Source organism: Simochromis diagramma, unplaced genomic scaffold, assembly GCF_900408965.1.
Source record: "Simochromis diagramma unplaced genomic scaffold, fSimDia1.1 OVJJ01000421.1, whole genome shotgun sequence".
NCBI lineage: Eukaryota > Metazoa > Chordata > Actinopteri > Cichliformes > Cichlidae > Simochromis > Simochromis diagramma.
Genome location: NW_024387250.1, coordinates 8,559,599 through 8,585,503, shown reverse-complemented (window position 1 = coordinate 8,585,503; position 25,905 = coordinate 8,559,599). Strand labels below are relative to the sequence as shown.

At 43.3% G+C, this 25,905-nt stretch overlaps 1 protein-coding gene across 4 annotated transcripts in view; it reads right to left on the bottom strand.

Annotated features, from left to right (window-relative positions):
- Positions 1-25,905, bottom strand: part of ctbp2a (C-terminal binding protein 2a) — a 79,541-nt gene that overhangs the window by 34,522 nt on the left and 19,114 nt on the right. For 2 of the 4 annotated variants that reach the window (XM_040001354.1, XM_040001356.1), the window contains exon 1: positions 4,502-11,357. In XM_040001354.1, coding sequence (XP_039857288.1) covers positions 4,502-6,785 — 2,284 coding nt within the window. In that variant the 5' untranslated portion in view covers positions 6,786-11,357. Of the gene's footprint in view, positions 1-4,501; positions 11,358-21,501; positions 21,664-25,905 lie in introns of those variants that run through there. The other 2 variants (XM_040001357.1, XM_040001355.1) reach the window with 2 other exon arrangements.

Here is a 25,905-nt window from a genome sequence, read left to right as displayed (position 1 = left end):
CCTTAAATCAACTTCCTTCCTCACTCTGATGCAAATAAAGTGGTGGTTTAAAGTAGTGAATGATTTAGCCTTACATAATAATGATAATAATGTGGTTCATGTATGCAGATGGCTGTCCCCTCTGAGCCTCATTCTGTTGTACGTTTCTTCCTGTTAAAATGGAGTTTTTCCTTCTCACTGTCGCCAATTGCTTGCTCATTGGGGGTCATCTGACTGTTGGAGTTTTCACTGTATCACTGTAGGGTCTTTACCTTAAAACATAATGTGCCTTAAGGCGACTGTTGTTGTGAATTGTTGCCATATAAATACAAGTGAATTAAACTGAATTGTTTAATCCTTTTTTAAAAACGTTCTTAAGCACTTTTTAGAGTCCTATGCTAGACTGGCAACCTCTCCACTATGCATGTATGGATGCATGGCATTTATTTGGTGGGTAAAAAAAAAAAAAAAAAATTGTGAGCAAGGAACATGGTGGCTAGCCAGAAAAAACCAACCAACCAAACAAAACAACCTTTGACTGCCACCCAGATTTAGGCCAATATGTGACCTTCAAAAGCTAGATGAAAGAATGACAGCCAACCTCATCTCTATGGAGAGTTTAAGGTTGACTGACAGCTGTCAACGCCCCGTTTCCCCACCCCACCGTGCAGCTTGAACTCATCTTCTATCAGAAGCAGAACTATGTCACTTTCTCTCCATCGCTCTCTCTCCCTTTTACTTAATCCCTCAGTCAGTTTAACAACTGTCTGTAGCTTTGACCTGGACCCCGTTAATACATAATCTGCTATCTCCAGAACGAACATGCCACAACCCTCCCCCACCATCGTGCCAGGCCTACCCATATGGAAAAGATATATATAAATCTTATAAAGTTTTTATCTGTCTTGTATGAAACTTGTATGAAAAGCATACAAGAGTGAAAACACATATAAGATCCCTTGAAAAATTATATAATGAAACTTGTATGTTTTGTATACATACTAAAAAAATATATGAAAGTAATGAGAAAGTGGCCACTTTCATGAGTAAATCATGTAAGCCTTATATGATTTATATATGATTTACTCATGAAAGTGGCCACTTTCATGAGTAAATCATATATGTTTTTACTATTTCTTTTCCATGTGGGTAAGCAAGCAAGAAAATTGCGGCTAGTGTGTCAGTCATGCATAGCAGAGCAAAGCAAAGCTGACGTGAACTGGCACTGAGTCACCTGGCCAAAATCCATGATGAGGGGGTCAACGCCCTCAGCAGGGGTGGAAGTAAAGAAGGTAGAGTCCTAGAGTAGCTTATATTGTGTTTATGCCAGTTTGGGGGTGGGGGGGTCCTAGTTAGCCCTGCTCTAGGGTATTCCATAAAGCATCATATAGTGAGGTTGGTGGGGCCATGCCATCTGCATTTACACATGGGCTATTAATTCAAAGGGAAATTCTTTCTGCTTCTGGATGCAACATATTGCTAATGAATTATTTGAGGTATTCAGAATATCCAATTTACAATCTCATAACTTATTCAACAAAAAATGTTAGAGAAGCATTATTGCTGCCATCTATCCATTTTCTATTACTTGTCCAGATTCAGGTTGTAGGGACAGACCTCCATCTCCCCAGCAACCATTTTCGGCTCTTCAGGGGTGATATCGAGCCACTTGTGAGATGTCATCTCTCTAGTGTGTCCTGAGTCTACCTTTACGAATTCTCCTGGTTGGAAAAACCAGAAACACCTCACCTGCCTGGAGTTAATGCTGCTATTAAAACTAATAGTGTTACCTGACAAAACAACATTACAACATTTTACCTGACAGGCTAAAACATACTATATTGCTAAGTCTGAATTATGTTATCTTTTTTGGAAAAAAGTAACCAAAACCTCCAAATAACTACTTAGCCATCCCAAAATAAGTGGATGATTTTTTTGCATTTTTTTTTCTAAATGAATTAGCTCAGCCTGCCTTTTTGTATAAGGAAAAAACGGATGGAGTAAATTTGCAGTGTTTTATGACAATGGAGCGACCCTTTAACCAAAAGCAAATCTGCCTACGATTACCACCAAAACCCATGTTGCCTAGCAACGTACAATTTAGGAACATGCTTTCAGAGCAGCTTTTGCGGACGTGTCCATTAACAGATGAAATTACCAAAGCAACAAATGTCAGCCACATGCAAATGAGGTCTACTCTGCTGACTGTGTGTGTACTAACAATGTGATATATGTGTATGACGCAGACATGAAGAAATCTGTTTCCAAAGCATATTTTGACTATCGAGCAGTGGGGTTCTTTTAATGTCTGCTCTTTTGGGCTTAAAAACAAAAGAAAACAAAGGAACAAAACACACACACACAAGAGGACAACAAAGCTGTCTCCGTTCAATAATGTGTATCCAGCCTGTCCTGTACATTTTAAGTCTATTTCAATCCACTATCTATGTACAGAAGGTCTCACGGAAAGCCAGAAGGCTGCTCTGAGCAAAATGGGACTATCTATGGATTACTGCAGCAAAGGAAGGATTAAGCCTCACTCCCTGTACTCATCAGAACCTGCAAAGAGAGAATGACACAATCACACATCGGCCATCAGCAGTGTAATTCGATTTTATCTGACCAGTGATGCTGCTAGTCAGCCTCGGGTGAGCTGGTGCTGATGGAGAAATCGGCCTTTATTGCCCAGCCTATAAAATCAACTTCTATCAGGCCATGGGATTTAAATATAATTTAGGTAGCCACTCTTGTGCTGATTTAAAGCTTTAATCTGATATCCAAATAAATCTGACCGACTACACAATGAGGATGAATTGACTGAATGCATTTTATTTAATCTGGAATTGAAAAGTGAATTTGGGACACAACCCATTAAATAAACAATAAAAAAACAGAAACAAAGAGGAGTCTCAGAAATAAAATGAATTAGCAGATCTGTTCATGAGGAACAAGGTAAGACTAATTGCTATTCTACGCAGGTTGGCGGTACACCTTGGCAGGCAGAAGGGCCTGAAGGAATGCTGTGTGGCCCGAGTGGCTATAAAGCTTTTCGAGGCTACCGTGATGCATCCTTATTATCACAATGAGGGAAGATATCTGTGTTTACTGCAACAAGGGCTCAGGGGCCATGGGGAGATGGTGCAAGGCATAGAAAAAGAAGATGTGATCAAAAACAGCTGCAGTTACAATGACACCCCAGCTGAAGAGCTACACAACTAATGCTGCAATCACCATTATGCAACATCTTGAATCCTATACAGTTGTGGCAGAACAAATTCTTTTTTTTTTCTTAAATGGCCTGTTGATTTTGCTTTTGCGCCAAATAGTTACCATTTGATACAGCAGATAAGAGCTAAATTATTTTAAAAAAGCATATCTGCAGAAGGAGTCGGTGGCAAACTCAATCCCACATACTGCACACAGATGCACACACAAGCTACCTCCTGTTCCCACACAGTAATTGCACACAACATCTGACTTCTCTAGTCAAAGAAATCCTAATGTGAACTGTTCACACATGAATGCGGTGACTGACAGACTGTAACATGAAGACCGTGCACAGTTGTTAAATTTTAAAACATATCAGAAAGGCTGCTGACAGCTGTTCCTCCCAAATCCTCTATATTGTGCCTCGTCAATGCCATTCGTGTTGTATTTAATGGGCGATATCTCATTCTGACAAAGGAACTGCATGAGATTATTGAAATGACAAAAGGTCTTCAGAGAAAGTAACAGGAATTCTGACAAATCAGGCTCTCGCAGAGATAAGCAGACGAGAAAGTGAGATGTAAGTATCGGCTTAGGACGTGGGGTAGATTACAAGAATGCTTAAAGCAAAAAGTTATCCTTTTATGGTAATAATTCAAAATCTGGACAGCAGCTTTATAAAAAATAGACAAGGGCAGCAAGAAAAGACACATCATTTATCTACTGTTGATGTAATTAGTGCCAAGACAGGAGAGGAAACAAATGACAGCACAGACCAGAAAGATAAAACGATTCAAAAAGTCTTCCATTAACATTCAAACTGTGTTTGGATTTTTTTTAAGGTCAAGAATCATGCATAGCATACCAGTATCCATGCTGAGCTAAATAGATTTCACATACCCCTAGTCTGAATGCTGGTATAAAGCAAAGTATGCTGGTATAAAGCAAAGGCTTATCTGGTATTCACTTACACATGATTCATCACGACGAAGGATGAAAATAGATTTACAGTGTCTTCTCCTTTTATTTATTTTTTTAAAGAAACAACTGCTGAATGGCTCTTAGAAATGTCAAAGTAATATTTATAAGTTGATATGATTTCTAACAAAGCAGCAGCACTGCTTTGTGCTGCTCCTGAAAGCAATGAGAGGAATGGGAACTGGTATCTTACATAAATCACACACAAAATGAAGAGCTCTGTCACAAGTAAACAGCCTTATCTATTGAAAACATGTGAAACAGCCAAGAGCACATCTATCATGAAAACAGACAAATACCAGATAAATCTAAAAGGAGAAAAAAAAATAGGATTTACTTGTATCTGGAGATGCCATAGTCGACACGATGACTGGTGGACCCGTGCGTCGACTTAGCTTCTGGTTAGCAGCCAGGGCACCTTGGCCTTGAACGGGTGCTCCCACGGGAACGAGAGCATTTTCTGATCCTGGTCCCCCACCCTTTCGGATCAGCTGAGGACTAGGGTGAGGGCTGTGCATGGGTGACAATGGCACTAAGTTCCTGTCCCTCTTCATCAGCTCTATGGGCACTGTGTAGTTGGTAGAGTATGCTTTTGGTACCTGTTGCGGTGGCTGTGGTAAAGCAGGCATGGATATAGGCATCTGCTGTGGCATACCTGGCATCGAGTGAATGGACCCCGCAATGGCAGGCATTGACCCAGTCATCTGGTGAGGCATTATCTGCATACCTGGCATAGGCACCCCTGGCATCCCAGAAGAGTAGGCTGACATGGGTCTTGACTGGACAGGCATGAGGGCTCCAGCGTATGGCCCTGGTGAACGAGGGGGTTGGCCCGGGTATCCTCCAGAGGCCTCCAGTAACTGCTGCGAGGGAGCACTGCTGGGCCTTCTACCGATTACTTCTCCCATCCGCGGAGAGATAGTTTGCATGGCCCCAGGTGTTGGTGGGGGCATTAGTTGGGGATCTACTGCTAAAGGTTGTGGGGTATGTGGTGGATGATGATGGTGGTGGTGTGGATGATAGATGTCTGCACGATGGCTAAAGCTATTAGAGCGACCTCGCATGGGCGTTTGAGGTTGGGAGGGGGCTGGTGTAGCTTCTATTGGGCGCTTGTAATGGTGGACCAGGCGAGACAGCACACGAGCCTGACCGAGGTTTGGGGCAACTGTGCGGACATCGTTCTCCTCCATGACAGCCAGCATGCTAGTGGAGTCAAACCCCTGCTGGATAAGTGAGGAGATGGTGCTCTCTGAGAGGCCCTCGTTTCGCAACAGAGAAAGAAACTCTGGATCGACCGACTTCTTGGGATCCACAGGCAAAGGAGTCTGTGGGGCGGTTGGTGGAGGAGCGGGAAGAGGGGCAGGGAGTGGAGTAGCTGGGGGAGGAGGGGCTGGAGTTGGAACCACTTGCAGAGGTGGAGGTGCAGCAGGGGCAATTGCTGCAGTATGGACTGGAGTAGGTGGAGCAGGAAGTGGTGCAGCCATAGAAAGGTTAGGGTCAGTGACCGGCATGGTAGGCGGAGGTGGCAGAGGTTGAGGTTGTTGCTGTTGCAGATGGTGTTGCTGCAACTGTTCTTGCTGAAGATGCTGTTGCTGAATTTGCTGTTGTTGTATTTGTTGCTGTTGTAGTTGTTGCTGCTGTAACTGCTGCTGCTGAAGTTGTTGCTGTTGGAACTGCTGCTGTTGTATTTGTTGATGCTGTTGTAACTGTTGCTGTTGTATTTGTTGCTGCTGTTGTAACTGTTGCTGCTGTATTTGTTGCTGATGCTGTAATTGATGCTGTTGCTGGATGGTTAACGGTGAGGCTGTCTCTTGCCTCATAATCATGCTTTGACTGGCTGGATCTACCACTAGACAGGTGGCAGCCTGCTGCTGCGGATCCAGAGGGCGGCCATTAGCATCAGTATAAACGGACTGACCTGTCAGAGGCGGAGGCTCACTGGCATACCGAGGAGACGGCTGCTCCATACCATAGTGAGCAGGAGGAGGGTCTCGAGGGGATATCTTAGCAGAAGTTATAGCACCAGGTTCCCTATATGCCCTATTCAATTCATGAGTGCTTGGAGGAGGGGGAGGAGGTAAAGGTGATGGGGGCCCTTGAGATCCAGCCCGCACTACCTGACCTTGATCCCACGCAGTACGAGCCCCAGGTGTCATTCCTAAATGTGAGCCCGACCTGCTGAGAGGATGAGGCAGCGGAGGCTGATGCTCAGATCGGTAAAAGGCCTCCGGTGGCCGAGGAGTCATGGCTGGGTCATGGGAGTAGTAGTCCTGGTGTGGAATGGATCCTCGATGAGCCATGGGCACTCGTTCGTAGTGGTTTAGATCTGGCACAGAGCCCTTCCTAAGCCCCCGTGGGTCGTGTCTCTCGGCGTAAACCTGTCCGTAAAGGGAATCTTGGTAGGAATACGGGTCGCGTTTCAAATCGAGGTCAGGAAGACGCACCCCAGGTGGTGGCTCATACCACCCTCCTCCCTCTCCGTATGACAAAGAGCTCCGCCGGCCTGTTACTCTTGCCTGCTGTTCGTACACGCTGTCAGGTCTTTCCCACTGACCCTCATTCCCCCCTAACGTGTCCCAACTGTGGGAGCGTCCGAGGCTCACTTTGTTAGGGACAAGCATTGGCGAAAAAGAAAAAAGCTGAAAATCTGTTAACAGAGGAAAGAAAAAAAACACAGAAATAGAAAAAATAAAGAGCTCCCAACAGGCAGTGTGTGTGAGAGAGAGAAAGTTCTCTTTCAGGTCTTCATGTACAGCAGCAACAAAAAAATAGAACGGAGTGAGAAAGGATGAAGATGAAGCAAAGTCTAGCGTTTCACCTGATATCTGTTTGTAATATTGTAAGTCCGTGCTATCAGGTGACTTCCCCCTTTGCTGGCAGCCCTTGAATAATTAATCTCTGGCCATGCTGGCTTGTTGCGCATGAGGAAAGAGGACACCACACACAAACATATCCACATCACACCAAACCACACAAACACTGCAGAGGTAGAAGACACAGAAACAGAGTGCATGCTTGAGCTAGCCAGCAAACATTCATCCAAAAAAAAAAAAAAAGGGGGGGGGGGAAGAAGTGGATAGGTTGGGTTATAGGTTGGGATGGGCAGGGGCTTGTACTAATCCAATAGGGTTTAGCTGTCCCTTCTCCGGGACATTTTACTTGCTCTGCCGATTGCTATGAGGGATTACACCTAAATAAAGCCTGTTTAATTCCACATCCAACTGTGACGTCATGTGAACCAGATACGAGCGTATCTGGTGATGGTGATGAGTATCGTGATCATGGTAATGCCAGTGATTTTGATTCCATTCCCAAATCCCTTACCCGCTCTTTCAGAGACACCTACCTGAAGCTGCTGCTGATGCGCTGCCGTCAACAGGTCTCAGAACGTAGTTTGGCCGAGTGATGGCGAGGGGAGGGGAGGCCAGGCAAGACGTACAGCTTCATTGAAAACAAATGAAATACAGGTCTCCCAGCTAAGTCCCATGTGCTGTCAGTAAACATCAAATCCACTCTGATTGGACACTAATCCTCCAGGCCCCATGCTTGCAGCAGAGCCACCACGCAACTGCTGCCCAACTCTCTGTGAAATGTCCTTGATGGCTCTGTGGTGCTTACTGACAGTGCCTCACTCTCTTTGATTTGGGATCAGTCAGACCTGCTGTCTGTACGTAAAATGCAGGACAATGAAAATTGTGATTGCAGAATGCATGATGAAATCCACACGCAACATCTGGCCTCAAAATGAATGAGTGAAATGCGTCACTTTGTACAGACCCTCAGTATAATTTAATCTGGCCATTTATATTACAGTTCTATCTATATGCATCTTACTGTCAGTAAAATACAGCACCTTCCCCCTCTTTCACAAATCTCCTCTGATCTCCTTCACTTAGGGAGGCTCTGTAATCTGGATTTGCCCCTTTGCAGAGAAAACTAAAACACCGGGGAGGGGGATACGAGTGTGTGCACATATGTGTGTGAAGGGGGAGGGAGGGATCTTTTTGTAACAGCAGTTAATCCCAATGCACCTACAACCTTCGCTGAGCAAGAGCACCAAAACCCAATCTCATTTCAATTTGTTCAAACAAGGAGGCGTATGAAAAGAAAACAAACTGTGCTATGTATCATCCAAGAGACATTCATTAAGTTGTAATTAACTGGATACATTTATCATTTCAATTAAAAAAGGTGATTTTCATTGCGTGGCTCTAAATGTGTACTTACCCAGCTTTCTGCAGGTCTTACTTCATGCCGTTGTGGCTGAAACCCGATCCCGATCTGGATCTTGTTTATTAATGCATGAAAACACATGTAAGATGAGGAAGTGTCCATCTGAAATTCCCTCTCAGAGACAGCGAGGGTGTGGTAATATATAAGACCAAAGCCTTGGTTAATATCGGTGTTAATGGAAAACTCCTGAATACTCATTGGCACTAATATTTTGCTTAATCGGAGTTGTGTAATTAAAAGGAGGAAGAGACCAAAGAGGGAGACTTTTTGGCTGTTTTCTGAGAGCTTTTCTGAACTGCTAGCCTGCTTCATGTGAGAAAGGAAATTAAAAGGGAAGGAGAGGAGGCACGAGTGAACCATCACAAAGATCTAAAACAGACTGTAAAGATGAATTATTAAATCAAAGCAGAGGAATGGGGGGGGGGGGGTCACTTTTGAATCCCATTTTGAATTTATTAACCAATGGGGTTACATTCATTTAATCTACGGATGTCATTCACCACCTGAAGACACGCAGTATTTTCTGTGTTTAATGTTAAACTTGGACAACACAGAAGCAACTTTCCATGCTGTCATAATCCAAAATGATTATTCATTTCCAAAAGTCAGACTTCACACATATCATTCCTAATTGAGACGCTTGCCTACAACCATCATCGCAAGGCTGACAGTCTTTATTGAGAACTGAATAATGCTGCTTAGAGCTGGAAAAAGAAATATCGCTAGCTCTCTGTCAGTATATTCATTAATATATCCACATTTGTGTCAAGGGCAGCAGGGTAGTAAAGACCGACTTCCTTCCCTAACCTCATCCGCTCCTCTCATTACTTTTTCTGCCCTGGTTCTCGAGCGACTCAGTACAGCAGAGCAGATCACTCATGCCCATAAAGTCAACTTCAAATAGAGAGACGGGAGCAGAGGTGTGTGCTCAGGGTTTGCGGATCTAATCCTAACAGGAAAGCAAATCACGGCGTTCTGTTTGCTTCAAACTAAACAATGTCTGACTGTCAAATTTTAATGTTCCAACATTTGCCATACTTCCCCGACTGTGCACACAACGCCAGATTTCCCGTAACAGCAGGATTTAGGAATTAAGCCGAGGATTTTTAGAACAAATATAATACCACCCCAGCAGAAGCTTATAGAGACCCTAGACTGAATAAGATTTGACTGGTTAAAAATTCAAAAGCTCTAAAACATATAGAAGCCTCAAGTAAATGAACCTCGAGTGAAAATGCAGTTATGGCATTAATAGATTACAGAAAATACTTCTCTATGTTTTCTCTGGTTTTACTTTTTAAGAATCAGAAGAGTGCACTTTTCTCAGTATTAAAGAGAAACGCATTAAGAAGCAATTTACATGAATGGTGTGCAATTGCTAGACCTATGGCTAATCCATTGCACAATACGAACGCCATTGTTTAATAAACATGCTTCAACTCTCTGTCACTCAGCCCTCTCAAACATTGCAGCTAAGCCAGCGGGACAACCAGACGTGGGTCACTTTATGTGTCCACATGGTCTTATCATGCAAAATGTTTGCATGCTTTACCAAATGTCAAATCAGAAGGTTTACATGCAACAAGCAGATTTAGAAATCTGAGGTCTCTCCACACACACACACACACACACACACACACACACACACACACACACAGATATTTGGCTTGAGCAATCCCATATCCCCACTCAGCTTTTTGACCCTGTTCTGCTCTTCTTCTGACATGCAGCACAGACAGCAGCGGCCACGGTGCTTCATTAATGCTCCTTTTCATTCACACGCGCAGACCGCTGCTAAAGCCTTGGCCTTGGTCTGGCGTGCATACATGAATAGGAATCACACGCTAACTCAAAGTGAATATAACAGGAATAAAAAACAACTGTCTCCTAGAGTGTGACACGCCACGTACCAAAGGCATGATTCGAATGTTAAACACACATTGACTTATGCATGAGCGCGAGGCAGGAGGCACTAACTGGAAATGGGATTACAATGCCAACACTGCTGCAAAGAATAATGCTGTCAGATGAATTGCAATGCAGCCTTAACAGACATTATGTACATGACTGGCTTATATGTGATTCCAGTGGGATTATTTGTCTCTAAAGGCAACTCCATGGACAGTAAAATGGAGGTAGATGACAATGAAGCTGGTACTTATCTAAATGACAATCATACACAGGGAAAAATTCATAAGTGACACAATTTTCTCCATTTTTGCTGCTACATACACACACACAGCAGCAGAAGCCCGCAAATTCTCCAGAATTTCCTCTATGTCAGCTATGTTACACTGTGATCCCTCTACACATAATCCATCTCCATTGCGTGCATCCCATCATCCCACCTCTCCAGCCCATCCTTCATCCAGTCCCTAGCCTGATCCAAGGAAGCCACAAGTCATTAAATCCTGCCTGTCGTAGCTGAGGAGTGCATTTGATTTTTTCCAGGAGCCCATTTCCAACTTTTAACAAAAGTGCTGTATGCCAGCATAAACAAAGCCAAATAGAGGCACTAGACGTAAGAAAACAAACAAGCAAAGTCACATGCTAATGACAATAACAACAAAATCACACATGACAGTGTTTTCCCCTCCAAATATAACACTTTTGTATCTTTGCTTTTCTGCTCCCCTCGCTCAGTTCTCCCTACCCCTCCTTTGCTCTCCATAAAGCCTATAAAGGGGTCGTGGATTTTGGTGAGGAGCCTGGAACAAGCCCGAAGGCAGGGTGGTGGGATGGTGGCGGGGGAGCTCTGACCCAGACACCACTCCGATGACTTCACACAAGAGCTGGATGCCAGAGTATGGAGAGAGTAGGGTGGATAATGGGGGGCAAGGGAGGGTTAAAAGCAAAAAGGTATATGTAGCAGAGCCCCGAGTGTGCTAAAAAGCTCAGGATACAGAGGCCCCATGCACCTCACCCCCTCCCCCTCTGGGGTGTGTGTGTGTGTGTGTGTGTGTGTGTGTGGGGGGGGGGGGGGGGGGGGGGGGGGGGGATGACATCAGGACAACTCCACCCTTTTTTTTCCCCACTACGTCCCTGCTTGTCCTCTCTGTTTAATTTGAAGCGTTTGGTTATAATGAAAAAGCGTGCAGGTCCGTTAAATGCGAGGAGATGAATAATTCACGGGCAAAATTTTACAGTGTAGCGGCTTGACTGGCCACATTATTTACTACTCTCTGTTAAAACATTTCTCCCCGTTGTACACATGACAAAACAAGATGCATTATCAGGCATTAACATATTTATTTAACTGCCAGCTAAAGCACTTGGAGTCGCCATGACAAATTCCACTACCCCACCTTGTGGTGTTTGCGTCCAAGCACAGATTCTCAACTTGTAAATCAACATTCAGGAACATGCTGTCGCTGCGACCTAGTTCACATCGCAGCGCCATTCACACCCCGTCTCTGCCTGGATCAGTCAGTTAGCTCTGGCTAAATAGCAATGGCAACAACTTGCATTGCTGCCCAAGCCAATGCATGCTGGGTACACAGATGGAGCAGACAGAAGGAGACAGAGAGAGGAGAGAGTTAGAAAAAGGAGGGGGAATGACAGAGTATGGGAACTGATGCTCACAACAGATGTTTGCCATAGTTCCCTTATTGCAGTTACACTCTTCTTGGCACTTTATCAAACCCACAAAGAGGAGGAACATTTGCACTATATACATTTTAGAAGCTGATATCAAAACTAAACAAAAGAATAACAAGCAGAAACATCTCTGTAATCAATTAGGACTCACTTTCATGATGGATTAATAAGTTTAATAAACTCCCTCTATGTCGACACAATTAGCTGATTAGTCAGTAGTTGGTTGGTGCAGTTTTTAAAAGTATTGTCATACATGTGAAACAAATTAATTTGATTCTGTTGTTGTTTAACTCCTAACAACTACAGATTCATTACAAGGGGGGATACAGTACAGTACAAGCCTCGGGGGCTGGAACCGGCCCTCACACTATCTCAGTCCAGTCCCCAGTGGCCTAAGTCAATGAAAGCTGTCGCTTCAGCAGGAGGCCTGTGCTACCCATGATTTGTTTTTTAATACATGCATAAATCATACTAAATGTATGTTTCTCATCAATTGAACTGACTCAAAGTGCACCTCATTAAAATGAAGTTTGTGAGGGTACTCCTTCTGCTGCTCTGCAGCATCAGTAGGATAACACTGTAGCAGCACAAGAACCAGTTCTCAACCAGCTGCACGTCCTGGTTGGAGTGACCCTCCAGCTCCCAGAAAAGAGAGCAAATCAAAGAGTACCGTCACCTGCAGTCTGAAACGGGTCGTGAAGTTTGTCGGACTGCAAGATGAGTCTCACAATAATAGCCTGAAGAGCTTCCCAGTAGAGAAATAGGATACAGAAAGTGCTGTGGTTGAACTTTCAAAACAAGAGCACAATCGACTGCAAGAGATTATTGATCACCGCTGTCACAGTTAATATATGGTGCAAAATCACAACAACTGTCACCTTAGGGCGCTTTTGATTGAAAGGCAAAGACCCTACAGTAATACAGAGAAAAGCCCAACAATCAGAAAGCCCCCTGTGAGTAAGCCCCTGGTGACAATGGGAAAGAAAAACTCTGTTTTAACAGGAAGAAACCTCCTGTGGGACCAGGCATCTGCACCAAAGAGCTGGGGTAGGGGGAAGAAGACAGGACAGAAGACACACAAAAGAAGAGAACCAATGAGACAGTCTCATAAAAAATAAAATAAAATAAATAAAGACATCGTAAAATATGCTTGACAAGACTTCCTGAGGAATTGGTGACTTATTTTAATCTGTCATGTCACTAAAAGTCATGAATTTCAGCATTGTTCAATGTGCAGTCTTTTGATTACTGCATCAACACGGGTCTTTTTCTGATTATCCAAATCAGGGTCACGGGTCTGCTGGAGCTTATCCCAGCTATAATAAGGCAACAGCCAGGGCCTATCATAGTGCTAGCACAGAGCGACAACCATTTATGCTCACATTCACACCTAGAGCCAATGCAGAATCACCAATTAACCTAACATGCATGTCGCTGCTGGGGAGAAAGCTGGAGTACCCAGAGGGAATCTAAGTAGGCACAAAAGGCCCCAGCAGACTGGTGTATACAAATCTGCTGTGAGGTGACAGTGCTAACCACCACACCACTGTGCTGCCCCAAACACCTGGTCATTTAAGCTCTAAATCTTAATAAATTGAAGCATTAGGGAAAAGGGCAGTGGTGCTGTTTCATGCATCTAATGAGTGCCTTTTGTCCACTGATACAACTGAACAAATGACAACATTGTTTCCAGTTCTGGGAAGTTTACCAACTTTCCTAAGACAACTTCTTGCGGGAAAGCCCAAACTGATTATTGATTAACCGTCAGAAGTGCTTCATCAGGCAAAAAGCCAAACAGCATCTGTTTTCAAAATCTCAAATCCGAGTATTTGTTCTATACTGCGATGCGAATATCTTTGGACGGTGAATCACATCGGATATCTTCAACAGAAAAACACTCACCGTTCCAGTAAATTCTACATTCCAGCACCGTGACTACCTTTGATGGGAGTAAACAGCCACACTTGATCAGCCGTTTCGAATTCGATTTAGGCCGCAGGCGCAGCTCAGTTAGCCACTCATCACAATGAGTAAAGATGTAATCAATGCGCTCTGCTGTGAAACAAGTATTGGATTGACACAGTTATCCTCAGAAGATAAATGGAGATTACAGAAGCTCCTCTTGCCGTCTCGCCAAGTGCAGCCCACGACAACAACACAATCACAATCACTCCATAACGTTCTTATTTTTGTCAATACACATGATATGAACTTTGATTTCTATTTCACGCCTCAGTCCCACCACTCTGTTTATAGATAATAGTGGGTGGCTTTGACATTATGGTGTAGAACACCCCATGCCTCTGGTTTTAAAATACTCTTTTTATATGGTTCAGTAGATTTAATGCTACCGTGAAAGCAGCGTGATTCACCACCCTCTGATCTTTTAACTTCCCTGATGTGAATCACCCTCTTCTACCGATTTTTTTAAGAGCAGCTGTGATGACTAACTGCAGTAGAAAAAAAAAAAAGTCCCCCTTCATCTTTGGCAGTGACTTCATTGTTGATAAGTAGTGCAGATATGGACACTGCTGACACTGTGGAACAAACAAGGCAGCTCACACAACACTGTTATATATTGAACAAAGATGGTGCCGGTGTGTGCGGCTTACCGTCTGTCTCTGTCAATTTTGTGTTTGTTTGTTTTGTTTTTTACAATTTGTGCCACCCAAATCAATTCGCGACTGGTATATGAACGCCAAAAACTTTTGGATCTTCAATATTTTCTGACAAATCAGCAAGGACAAACAACAGGGTATCCCCCATCCCTGGCTGATGTTCCTGCTTACCTGCTATGCGGAACGCTTCCTGCTTCAACGCATCGTCGCAGATGCCGCGGTAAACGTGCCGGTCGGCTAGTGAAGCTTAAAGCTTGCCTTACTTTTTCTCTAGCGGCTGCTCCAGTGGATTATAGTCTGTTCCATCGCATCCCAAGGCGTCTCCTGGATCATGTTGCTCCTTGTCTGGTTCCTGTCGTAGGCTTGAGTGGACGTGAGCTTGCTCGCTGGTGTTTTTCACGTCTTGGGCGTCGTGGAATAAACTTTGTGAATTTGCTCCCATTAACTTGGGCTTCATACACAACTTCTACCCAGACTGCAGCTCCAACGAGGATGGCTTTAATAAATGCCCGGTCCATAGCAAGTAAAACATTTGTCATAAACGATTTCTTTTCTTCAAATGGATTGGATCTCCTTTTTGTGACTGAGACATGGATGAAAATTGGTGAGTCTAGCTTCATTTCTGAAATATTGCCCTCCGACTGCTCATTTTTAAATGCTCCAAGGATATCAGGTAGAGGAGGAGGAATATTGACAGTTTTTAAAAATAACTTTAATTGCAAGCAACTCCATGTACTGGTTCCCCCCTCCAGTTTTTAACTTTTGATGTTTGAACTGGGATGTTTTCAACCGGTTGTGTGTGCGGTAATCTACCGACCACCAAAGTTTAACAAAGACTTTTTAAATGACTGTGGTGGGGCGTGGTCTGCGGTGCCGTGCGGACGCACCTGCACGGCATCCGCAATCACGCCCGCTGTGTTAAAACATGGGAACTCAGGGGTTGGGGTTGTGTTGTGGTGAGATGTGAATAAAGATGGCTCTAAATGATACTCCGTGGTCCCGCCGTGCCTTATTCTCGCCACATTGGTGCCGAAACCCAGGAGGCGGCACGACGGGCCCACAACAGAGCCAGGGAAGGGAGGAGCTGTCCCAGATGATGGCTGAGACAGCGGCTATCCAGCGGGAGCAGGCGGCGGAGGTGTGTTGCCAGCAGGAAGAGCTGCGGGACCAGACCGAGCGCCACCTGAAAAGGATTGGGGATCTGGCGGTGCTGCTCTGGGCCTGGGCACCACCCCCCACAGGGGTGTTCCGACGGTGGTGAAGCAGTGGAGGAGCCGCGTAAGGCACTTCAGCAACTGGAGGTGGTAGACGAGAGGAGCAACGGTCCGCTCCGGCCGGAGCAGGAAGAGCAGCCGGGTGAAGGGCTGTTTCTGCCGGAAGCGGTGGAGGAGCCGCTCCAGTCGGAGGCGGCGGACGAGGCACGCGAGGGTCTACACCTGCCGGAGGTAGAGGATCTGCTGCGGGAAGTGCTGCTTCAGCCGGGAGCGGCACTCCAACCGGAGGCAGCGGACGAGGCGCGCGAGGGTCTGTGCCGGCCGGAGGAAGAGGAGCCGCTCCACGCAGAGGTGGACGAGGACCAAGAGGGGCTGTACCTGCTGGAGGCGGAGGCGCAGCGCGGGGAGCTGCTCCAAACGGGAGCGGCGGAGGCGGTGGTGGAGCAGCTGTGCAAGGAGACGGAGGTCCCTGGTCCAGGGCAGCCTGCGCAGCCGGAGCTGGAGACAGAGGAGCGGGACAGCCCCGCTAAGCCGGGGGTCGGCGGGCTGGCCAGTCCAGCCTTGCTGCCACCAGTCGATTCTGCGCACCTGACGTCTGCCCAGCCGCCTGTGAGCAGGAGCTCACGGCCATGCCTGTGGGGCCGTGTCCGCTTGCTACGCGGGCGACCTCCGGACCAGCTTCGCCGTCGCCTGGCCAGGGGCTGGGGGCGCCAATGTTTTGGGCCGATTCTCGCCCCAGTTCGCAGGGGGGAGTAGGTTCGGTCAGATTGCTCCCCGGCCTCAATCGGGCGATGGGGGTGTGTGGTGGTGCCCCACACACCAGCAGGGGCACACTCTTGACCTGGTGTTATCATGCGGTTTATCTGTTTTTAATTTGGAAATTGGAGATTCCGTGTTTTCTGATCACAAACCTGTTTTATTTGACATTTCTCTTGCGCATGAGTTTAAAGCTCGTGCTCCACCCAGGTGCTGTCGAATATTTAATTCTTCCACTGCTGCTCTCTTCTCCTCAACTTTTATAGAAAAAAATGCTTTTATTGACCCTGAAATTAGTTTAGGACTTAGTCTGGAACCTGTATTGAGACCCTAAACATTATGGCCCCATTAAAAACCAGGCGCCCTGAATGTATTCCCCAGCCCTGGTTAAATGAAGCCACCTGAGCGGTCAGACGTCAATGCAGGAGAGCAGAGCGAAAGTGGAAGAAGGACAAATTGCAGGTTTCTTTTGAAATGTTAAAGGACTGTTGGAAATGCTATCAAAATACAGTGAAAAATGAGAAAAACAGCCATTTTTCTCAGGTCATTGCATTAAATTGTCATAATCCCCGTGCACTTTATAAGACCATCAGTTCTATTTTAAATGTGCCCCAGTCTGCCATCCTGGAAGGCTCTGCTAATAGATGTAATCAGTTTCTTTCTTTTTTTGTAAACAAGGTTGAGTCCATCAGGTCAGCAATAGTACCTCCTACATATGACCCATCCACGTTTAGTCCCTGTTAAGCTGCCTTATACCAGTTTGAACCCATCTCAATTACACTTCTTAACGAGATGGTTAGTCAAATTAAACCTTCTGGTTCTCCCGTGGATGTGATCCCTGCATGGCTCTTTAAAGAGGTTTTCCCTTCAATTGGAACCTCAGTCCTTGCTATTATAAATACCAGTATTACTTCCAGTGTGGTTCCTGATGGTTTTAAACATGCAATTGTTAGCCCTTTATTTAAAAAAAAAATGGCCTTGACCCTTTAGTTTGCTCAAATTTTAGACCTATTTCAAGACTTCCATTCCTTTCAAAGTTATTGGAAAAAATATTTTTTACCCAACTGAATACGTTTCTTGATGCTAATGGCATCATAGAGGTTTTTCAGTCTGGTTTTAAGCATCTACACTCCACTGAAACAGCACTTTTACGTGTTTTTAACGATATCTTTTCAGCTACTGATTGTGGAAGTTCCGTGATCCTTGTGCTTTTAGATCTTACTGCAGCGTTTGACACTGTTGACCACAATATTCTTATCTCTCGTTTGGAACACCTGGTTGGCATTAAAGCTGCAGCACTGGATTGGCTTCGCTCATATTTGAGTGGCAGAACGTTTAGTGTTAAAAGTTGAAAATTTTGAGTCCACCTCAGCCCCCCTTCCTTGTGGGGTGCCCCAGGGCTCAATCCTTGGCCCTCTTCTTTTTCATTATACCTGCTCCGTTTGGGGTCTATTTTTATAAAACACGAAATATCCTATCACTGCTACGCAGACGACTGCCAAATTTATTTGCCTTTAGCACCAAATGGCCCAGGCTCCATCCAAATCCTTTTGAACTGCCTTGAAGATATCAAAGCTTGGATGGCTCGGAACTTTTTGAGTTTCAATGAGAGTAAAACAGAGGTGATTGTATTTAGACCTAATAATATTTCATGCAGCCCGCTTGTAAATTGTAGTTGGCTAGGGTCTTATATCAAGCAGCATGTGACAAACTTGGGAGTCATTATGGACTCAGATTTTAAATTGGACAAACATATTAGTTCGGTGTTGCAAAAAAGCTTTTTCCAGCTGAGGCAAATAGCTAAGCTGAAGCCAGTTTTGTCAAGACGTGACATGGAGAAGGTAATACATGCCTTTATTTCAACACAGCTTGGCTACTGTATTGCACTGTTTTTTGGAGTCAGCCAACGATCTCTTGCTCGTCTTCAGCTCATTCAAAATGCTGCTGCCCGCCTCTTAACTGGTACCCACAGCTATGAACATGTAACACCTATCCTGTCTTCTCTTCATTGGCTTCCTGTTCGTCACAGAATTAATTTCAAAGTCCTAACACTGGTTTATAAATGCCTTAATGGTCTTGCTCCCCCATACCTTTCCGAGTTATTTCAGCCTTATATTCCTTCACGGACCCTCAGATCAGCTGACCAGCTGCTGTTGGTTGTCCCAAAATCAAGGCTCAAATGTAGAGGAGAATGAGCCTTTTCAATTATGGCCCTAAAACTTTGGAATACGCTGCCTTTAAATATTAGACAGGCATCTTCGTTTCCTGTTTTTAAAATGCTTTTGAAAACACACCTTTTTTCGATAGCCTTCAGACTGGCTTGAGTTGATATGGTTTTTATGTGTTTTATTATGTTTTATGTGAGTGTCAGTGGTTGTATCTTGTGTTTTACCCTGTGTTTCTGTACAGCACTTTGGGCAAACGTTTTGTTTTTAAACGTGCTATATAAATAAACTGGATTTGGATTTGGATTTGTTTAAGATATTGCCTCCACAGACAGCACACTGTAATTACTCTCCATTAAAAAAAAAAAAGAGGAGGGGAAATGTGTTTCCATGCAGGGTTGGTGGTTTGGAGAGGTTTGAGATGCCACATGTGGATCTCATTGTGAGGGTGGAAACTGAGAGCATCAAGGATTCATTAAGAAATCTATTAAGTAGTGTTTCCCAATCTTAGTGGGTTTTTTCTTCTTAGAAATAATAAAGTAAGTTTATATGTGACGCGTTGAAGGTGTCCAAGAATACCATAATATCATGCAAATTACTAAAATTACTTTTCTTTTTTTTTGCATGCAAAAAATATTTGCTTATAGTTTTTTGGCAGCTTTTAATAAAGACAATTTTCATTGACTGCAAGACTACATTCATTTGATAGACAGTCCAATTCAGACTGTCCAGCTCTTTTTCTCAGATTAATTCCAGATGAGTTTAGAAAAATCAGGTCTGGACATTGTCAAATTTGCACTTTTTCACATGTAGTACAGAGAGGCAGACGTGTTCTCACTACTGGAAACACTCTCTTCGATTTAGCCGAGGGTCTGCTCTCTTGTATGACACATGCAGCCCACTCGCTTACTATGATTTCACCTGTGCTATTTTAACACAGAGCCAGTCATCCCCTGGACTCTGTACTGGGGATGTGCCATATCTTAACATCCACCACTATACAGACATAAAAAACATTTATGGGATAGATAAGTGTCCCATCACGATATCAATGATATAACAACACCATGCATTTACATTCCCAAACATGCACAATGACACAAGCCCAGAGATGTCTGAGAGCGAGAGAGCAGCGAGTCAGCCTCCATAGATGATTCAGTCCCTAAAAAGGAATCTAACCTCCAACAAAGCCAACCAATACTTTGCAAAATTTGCACACAAAAAAATAATCCTGTTTCAGGATTCAGTCAAAAACACTATATTAGCAGACACTAGCAGGTGATGATGTGCAGGAAGAAGAAGAGAATAACTTGTTAAAAAGATCAACCCAAGGCACAACATCCCAGGCAGAAAATATTTTCCACTTTAAGTTTTATTATGTGACAATATGGTGCAATCTCTTGAAGAATTACAAGAATTACAAGTAACATTAGTTATTGTTATTGTTAAAGTGTTAAGCAGTTATTTATACTTTTACTGAAAATGTCCAGGGAAAACTGCCAAGGCTACTTTGTCTGCTTACATTTAACTTATGCTATATCACCCTTGTCTATAATGCTGCTGCTCCTAGAACCACAACAGATTTACACTTCAAATGAGGTAGTTTGTCATCAACGACACAAGCTTACTGGAAAAGAAGGATGGAAAATATCCTTCACTTTGTTCACACTAATAAATGCTGCTGCCTGCAAGCTGCAGTCACAGATAAAGTGTTGTTCAGAGATGCCACTATTGCAAATTTCCTTGAAATATCATGGTATAATTTTGAGGCTATATTCCTCACCCTGCATTATACCAGGGAGCTGGCAGGTTAAAGAATGTTATGTTATGTTAATGTTATGCTGGACATTTGCATTCATACTTTAAACGCCACTGGTAAACATCTAGGAATTCTCAGGGGTAATAAATAAACAGCAAAGAGGTGCAGCTAATCATTATTATAAATATCAATTACTTTGATTAAACAATAAATCGATAAACCTGTAAATTATTCACAAGGCTTGTTTTATCTGACTGTCGAGGTTGTTGAGGTGTAAGATCCCCGCATTTTTTCAAATAAATCATGAATTAATGAGCTTGTAATTTAGCTTTTAAACACACTTTTTTTGTGTGCTAAATTTATCTCGATGGCTTGTAGATCTAAGACAAAGTGCTGAGTATGGCACTAAAGTGTTGGTGCAGCTGATGAGTTTGGACAGATGCCTGTTGATTGTTCGGTAAAAAACAAAAGACAAAATGCAGAAAAGAAAAGTTTCTTGTTTTGTGCTTCTCTCCATCTTAAACACACAAATCAACTCCAACTCCACCAAATCCCAGGGCTCTGAGGAGTGCTTCGCTTTATTACAGTCTCCCTACTTCATTCTTCCAGCAATGTGGAAACATCGAACTCAAGCCTCAGCCATCAACCCAAACACACACACACACACATTTTTTTCTGGGCTAGACATCCTTCAAAGATGAAGTTTGGAGCCTCGGCGGGTCCCAAGGCTCCCTTTTGACACACACAAACACACTTATGCAAACGATCCCGCTGGCTTTTTCACTGAATTTTGTAGCAGCGGGCTAAAAAGCTTAAATACTTGTGGAAACTTCAGAGTGAATTACTCAGACAAACTCAAAAGTTACATGTGCCCACTCAAAGTCAAAAGAACGCCTGCAACCTAAAACAAAATAAAAATCAATATTTGAATGTATAGCCAGCATTTCAAATGTAAACACACAGAAACAGAGAATGAAGAAGTTCGCCACACTCACCCTCACAGATTCTGTCCAGCCGCTGGCGTTTCACTTTATGCTTGTCGATTAGAGCCATCTCGTCACAGCTTGGTGGATGAAGTGACTTCTCCTCTCCTGATTTTTGACCCTACCTCTTGTCCTTAAAATCCCAAAGAAGCTAAGAGAGTTGATATTTTACACCTGAAATTCAAGAAAGCAGTGACAAAGATCATTAATGAAAGGATGTCTAGATGGAGGGAGGTTGTTTAGAGTATTTATACTTTTAAATTTTTAGTGAGCTACCACACATATATCAGGGTAAGCGTGATAAGTGATGAGCTATACTTGGAGTTAAGATCATTTGCATCAGCAGTCCCCTTGGGAGGCAGCACCTCGCACACAATACTTAACAATGCAAAGCAGCACAGTGCATGCATATAACTGCCAATAAAATGTAGAGCCAGTGCTTAGAGTTAGGTGCCTTTTAGCCAAATCCTTTATTTGGGATTACCATAGATTTTAAATACAGTCTTAACACCTTCCAATCACGATTTCTGGACTGTCTGAAGTGTCATCAAGCAATTCATTATCGCTCCGTTTACTATGTTTATTCATTTACCTTGCAGAGGCTGGTCTTTCCACCAGAGGGAGCCTCGTCCCAGAGAGCACATTTTATTTAAATTAATTAAGAAATGTCACTTGTGCAACCCGTGCTTTCCAAATTGAGTAAAACACAGCAGCAAGCAGAAAAACGGGGAGTGAGTAAATAAATGAGGCATTTTAGCAATCATTATCTTCAGTGACTGATGCTACTCTAAAGAGCATTCTTCTAATTGGCTCCTGCTGAAGCCTGAGGGACACGGCACAGTTTTTTTTTAGGTTTTTTTTTTTTTGCCAGGCAGGCAAAGATAGAGAGGATGGTACAGGAAGGCACACAGACACACACACACACTGAGGGCACACAGAGGAATGTGGGTCAGTTAGTCAGCAGACAGGAGGAGGTTGTATCAGCAGAATAAAGACATAAAAGGGGGTAGGTGGGAGAGAAAGTACTAGAAAAACATCATCTAACAGGATGAGTACAGCGTGACACTATCCTCCTACATTTTAACTGTATGTCTGTCAGCACTTTTATAACTCTGCGCTCTCTGTTTCTTTCCATTTTTTGCCTCTGGGCCTAATCCTAGAGTGCTACACTTTCAGAATGGCTCTCGCGTTACCATTTACATGATGATATATCGATATTTGCTCTAAATGCAATTATAACCGGTGTGTTTTTGTGGGGCGCGGGGTGGGCTAAACAATGTGGCTGAGTGATGAATTGATGGTGCATTTTAATTTGGCCAGTTGTTGGGAGGGAGCGAGGGGAGGTGTAGTGCACTGCAGTGAAAGGGAATTTAAAAGCAACACCGGATGAGGTGCCACAGTTTGGCGTCTTTCTTTAAACCCAAGCACAGTTCAGCTCGCCCCACCAGTCAGCTGTGCTTCAGCTTGCCTCCTCCACAAGATATGCCTCCCTGCCAAAGAGCTGGAGACCCACATGTGGGAGTCAGAGGAGAAGTAATTGAGCAAGAGTGAAAGCAGGAAACAGTCACTCAGAGGCGGGGGAGTCACTCTGCCTCGTCTATGAATAGACCGGAGGAGACATGCATGGGCATCTCTGATTCTGTGCTGCAAAAGACATAACCCTATAGGTCACAAGTGAATCTGGCCATTAATTATAAGCTCTCCTGATACAAACTTCACTTTGCTGATGGCTGCCTTGGTGGACAAACTCTGTAACACAAGAAGATGTCGGTAATGATGCAGCGACCGGTGCAGACAGACCAACTTGGAGTGATGTATAATTAAACGGAGTTGCTTAGACAATGTGATGATGGGAAGAAAATGATGCTATCACAATGATGTGACATCTAGTATAACTAGCTTTTTAAAGAGAAGCTTGTGTCGAAACAAGATGAAACAAATGAGCTCTCCGTTTATTTTTAATAACGCATACTGAATATCGCAGGCCGATGCTAATGCAGATATTCAAAGAGCAGTAAAATTATGTATACTGGCTGACATTCATACATATAAATACATACTGTATGCTGGAGTTATTCTGAAAAGGAAAGGCTAACATTTCATTAACTTTTCAGGAATTCATTTCACAAATTACTTTGCAATTCACAGTGAAGACTCTGCATATGTCTGTTAAGCAGAACAGACTGTGCTACAAGAGCTGCAGCGCTGCAAGTATTGTATACCGTATACAATACTGAACAATTTTTAAAAGACTCCAAGTAAACATTGTGCATTATGCATGATTAAAAAACGTGTGTACTCGCACTTTATATATGCCTGTACCACTACATGTGCAATAGGTGAATATCAACCACCCAAGGCATCTATCAGACTCTAATTTTTAATTTAAAACTATACTTTGTCGAACTGCATTAGGGTGATAGAATTATAGGGTTCACACTTGTTTTTCTTATATTATGCAATCATAGACAGCACAAAATATGGATGTATTTTTTCTCATACAAGCACATTTTCTATGCTTTATGTAAGCGCTTTCTATCTAACATTCACACGCTGATGGATGCATCGGAGAGCAACATGGGGTTAGTATCTTGGCCAAGGATATTTGGCATACAGACTGGAGCAGATGGGGATCGAACCACCAACTTTAAGTCATACTGACTGAAACATTAAGTTCAGCTGTAAGTTATTTCTGGACTCAGAAAGGAAATACTCATTGGCTAATGACTTATGAATCACTAAATGTGTGGATTCAGTCAAAGCTACTCAGTTTCAAACAACTAAGATTCAGCACTTTGCTAACCAGTGGATGCTGTCATGGCAGCTATATGCATGTATAACAGTGAGACATTCCACATCAATAGAAATTGCTTTTATATGGTTCTTTTGATGTGATACATAAGGTTATTTACATATGAATACTATATAATTTAGGTCTATATAGAATACTGTGCAGAAGTCTTGAACCTCCCCCTGTTTCTTTATTTTTCTTGTTTCAGACATGAGAAATAGCTGCATTGGCATTTTTTTAAATTGTTGCCATGCTGAAAAATGAACCTGTAGCCAATCAGATGCTCTCCAGGTGATATTGTATGTTGGATTCAAATCTGAAGATCTACCATCAATTTTACCAAGATCCCCAACACCACTGGCAGGAATGCAGCTCCAAACCATGACTGCTCTGTATTTTACAGATGGCTGTTGACACCCACTGCATCTCTCTCCTGACCTTCTCCGTATATACTGATGACAATTTGAGCCAAACATTTTCAGTTTGGATTCATCACTGCTTAAGACATGTTGCCACTGATTTTCAGTCGAGTTCTTCTGTAATGTGGCATACATCAGTCTTTTCTCCCTATTTCTATCTTTAAGAATGGTTTCCTGACATCCACCCTTCCATTAACAGCATTTCTGATGAGGCAGATGGATCAGCTGAAAGGCCAGATGCATCTCTGAAGTCCTGTGTCTGGTCTTTGCTAAATGTGCTTTTTTTTCCCTTAAAGACATGACTTTCAGCTACTGCTTTTGGCAAACAGTTTTTTGGGAATCACGTTGTTGTTCCCAAAAATTGGATTTTTGTCCTATCAACCTGTTTTATCTTTGACATTTTTCATATATTTAACTAAAAAAAATGGAAATAAATGACGTGATTTTGTGACAATCTGCTAGTAGCAAAGTGACTAAAGGCACAATTCAGACATGAATACTGATTGATCCCTTGAATTAGATGGCTTTTTATGCCTGGATGATCACTTTTAAGTGGCTTAACAAGCAAACAAAAGGCATTCTTTTGGAAATGGTCAGGTGCAAGGATTTGGCTGAAAATGAGTGAAAAAGAAACCAGTGTTTAAAGAAAACTGTTGAAAGCCCCTCAGAAAGCCTGGAGAACTATTGCTCAAGACCAGTTTAAAAATTACAACAACGCCTATAAACAAATGAGGGATGGGTCAAAACTTTTGGCCATTACTGAATATTAAAACCAGTAAACCATTAACCAACCAATGACCAAGTGTACTATTTTCAGTTTATCAATTTTACCAAAGACACGCAGCCCCAAACCTCTGCTGCTATCATCTACACCTTAAAAACCATTTCAAATATGACATTTATATTCCCATGCCTCAAATGACAGGATGGCAAACCACACAGGCTTCCAGGAATGGCCTCCTCAGCAGTTTGAGAGCTCCAATTTTTTCATCAAAAAACCTCAAACTGTGGTAAATATGACTTCATTTCCATAAATTAATTCCAGACATTTTGACTCATGTAAGAAACAGATCCACTCCATTTTCAAAAGAACAAAAAAAAAAGAAACATTTCAACTCCACTAAGCGGGTTGAAATGTCAACAACAACTTTAAGCACAGCTCTCAGTCAGAGGAGTGCCAGAGAGGAAGTACAGTTATCCTGCGGC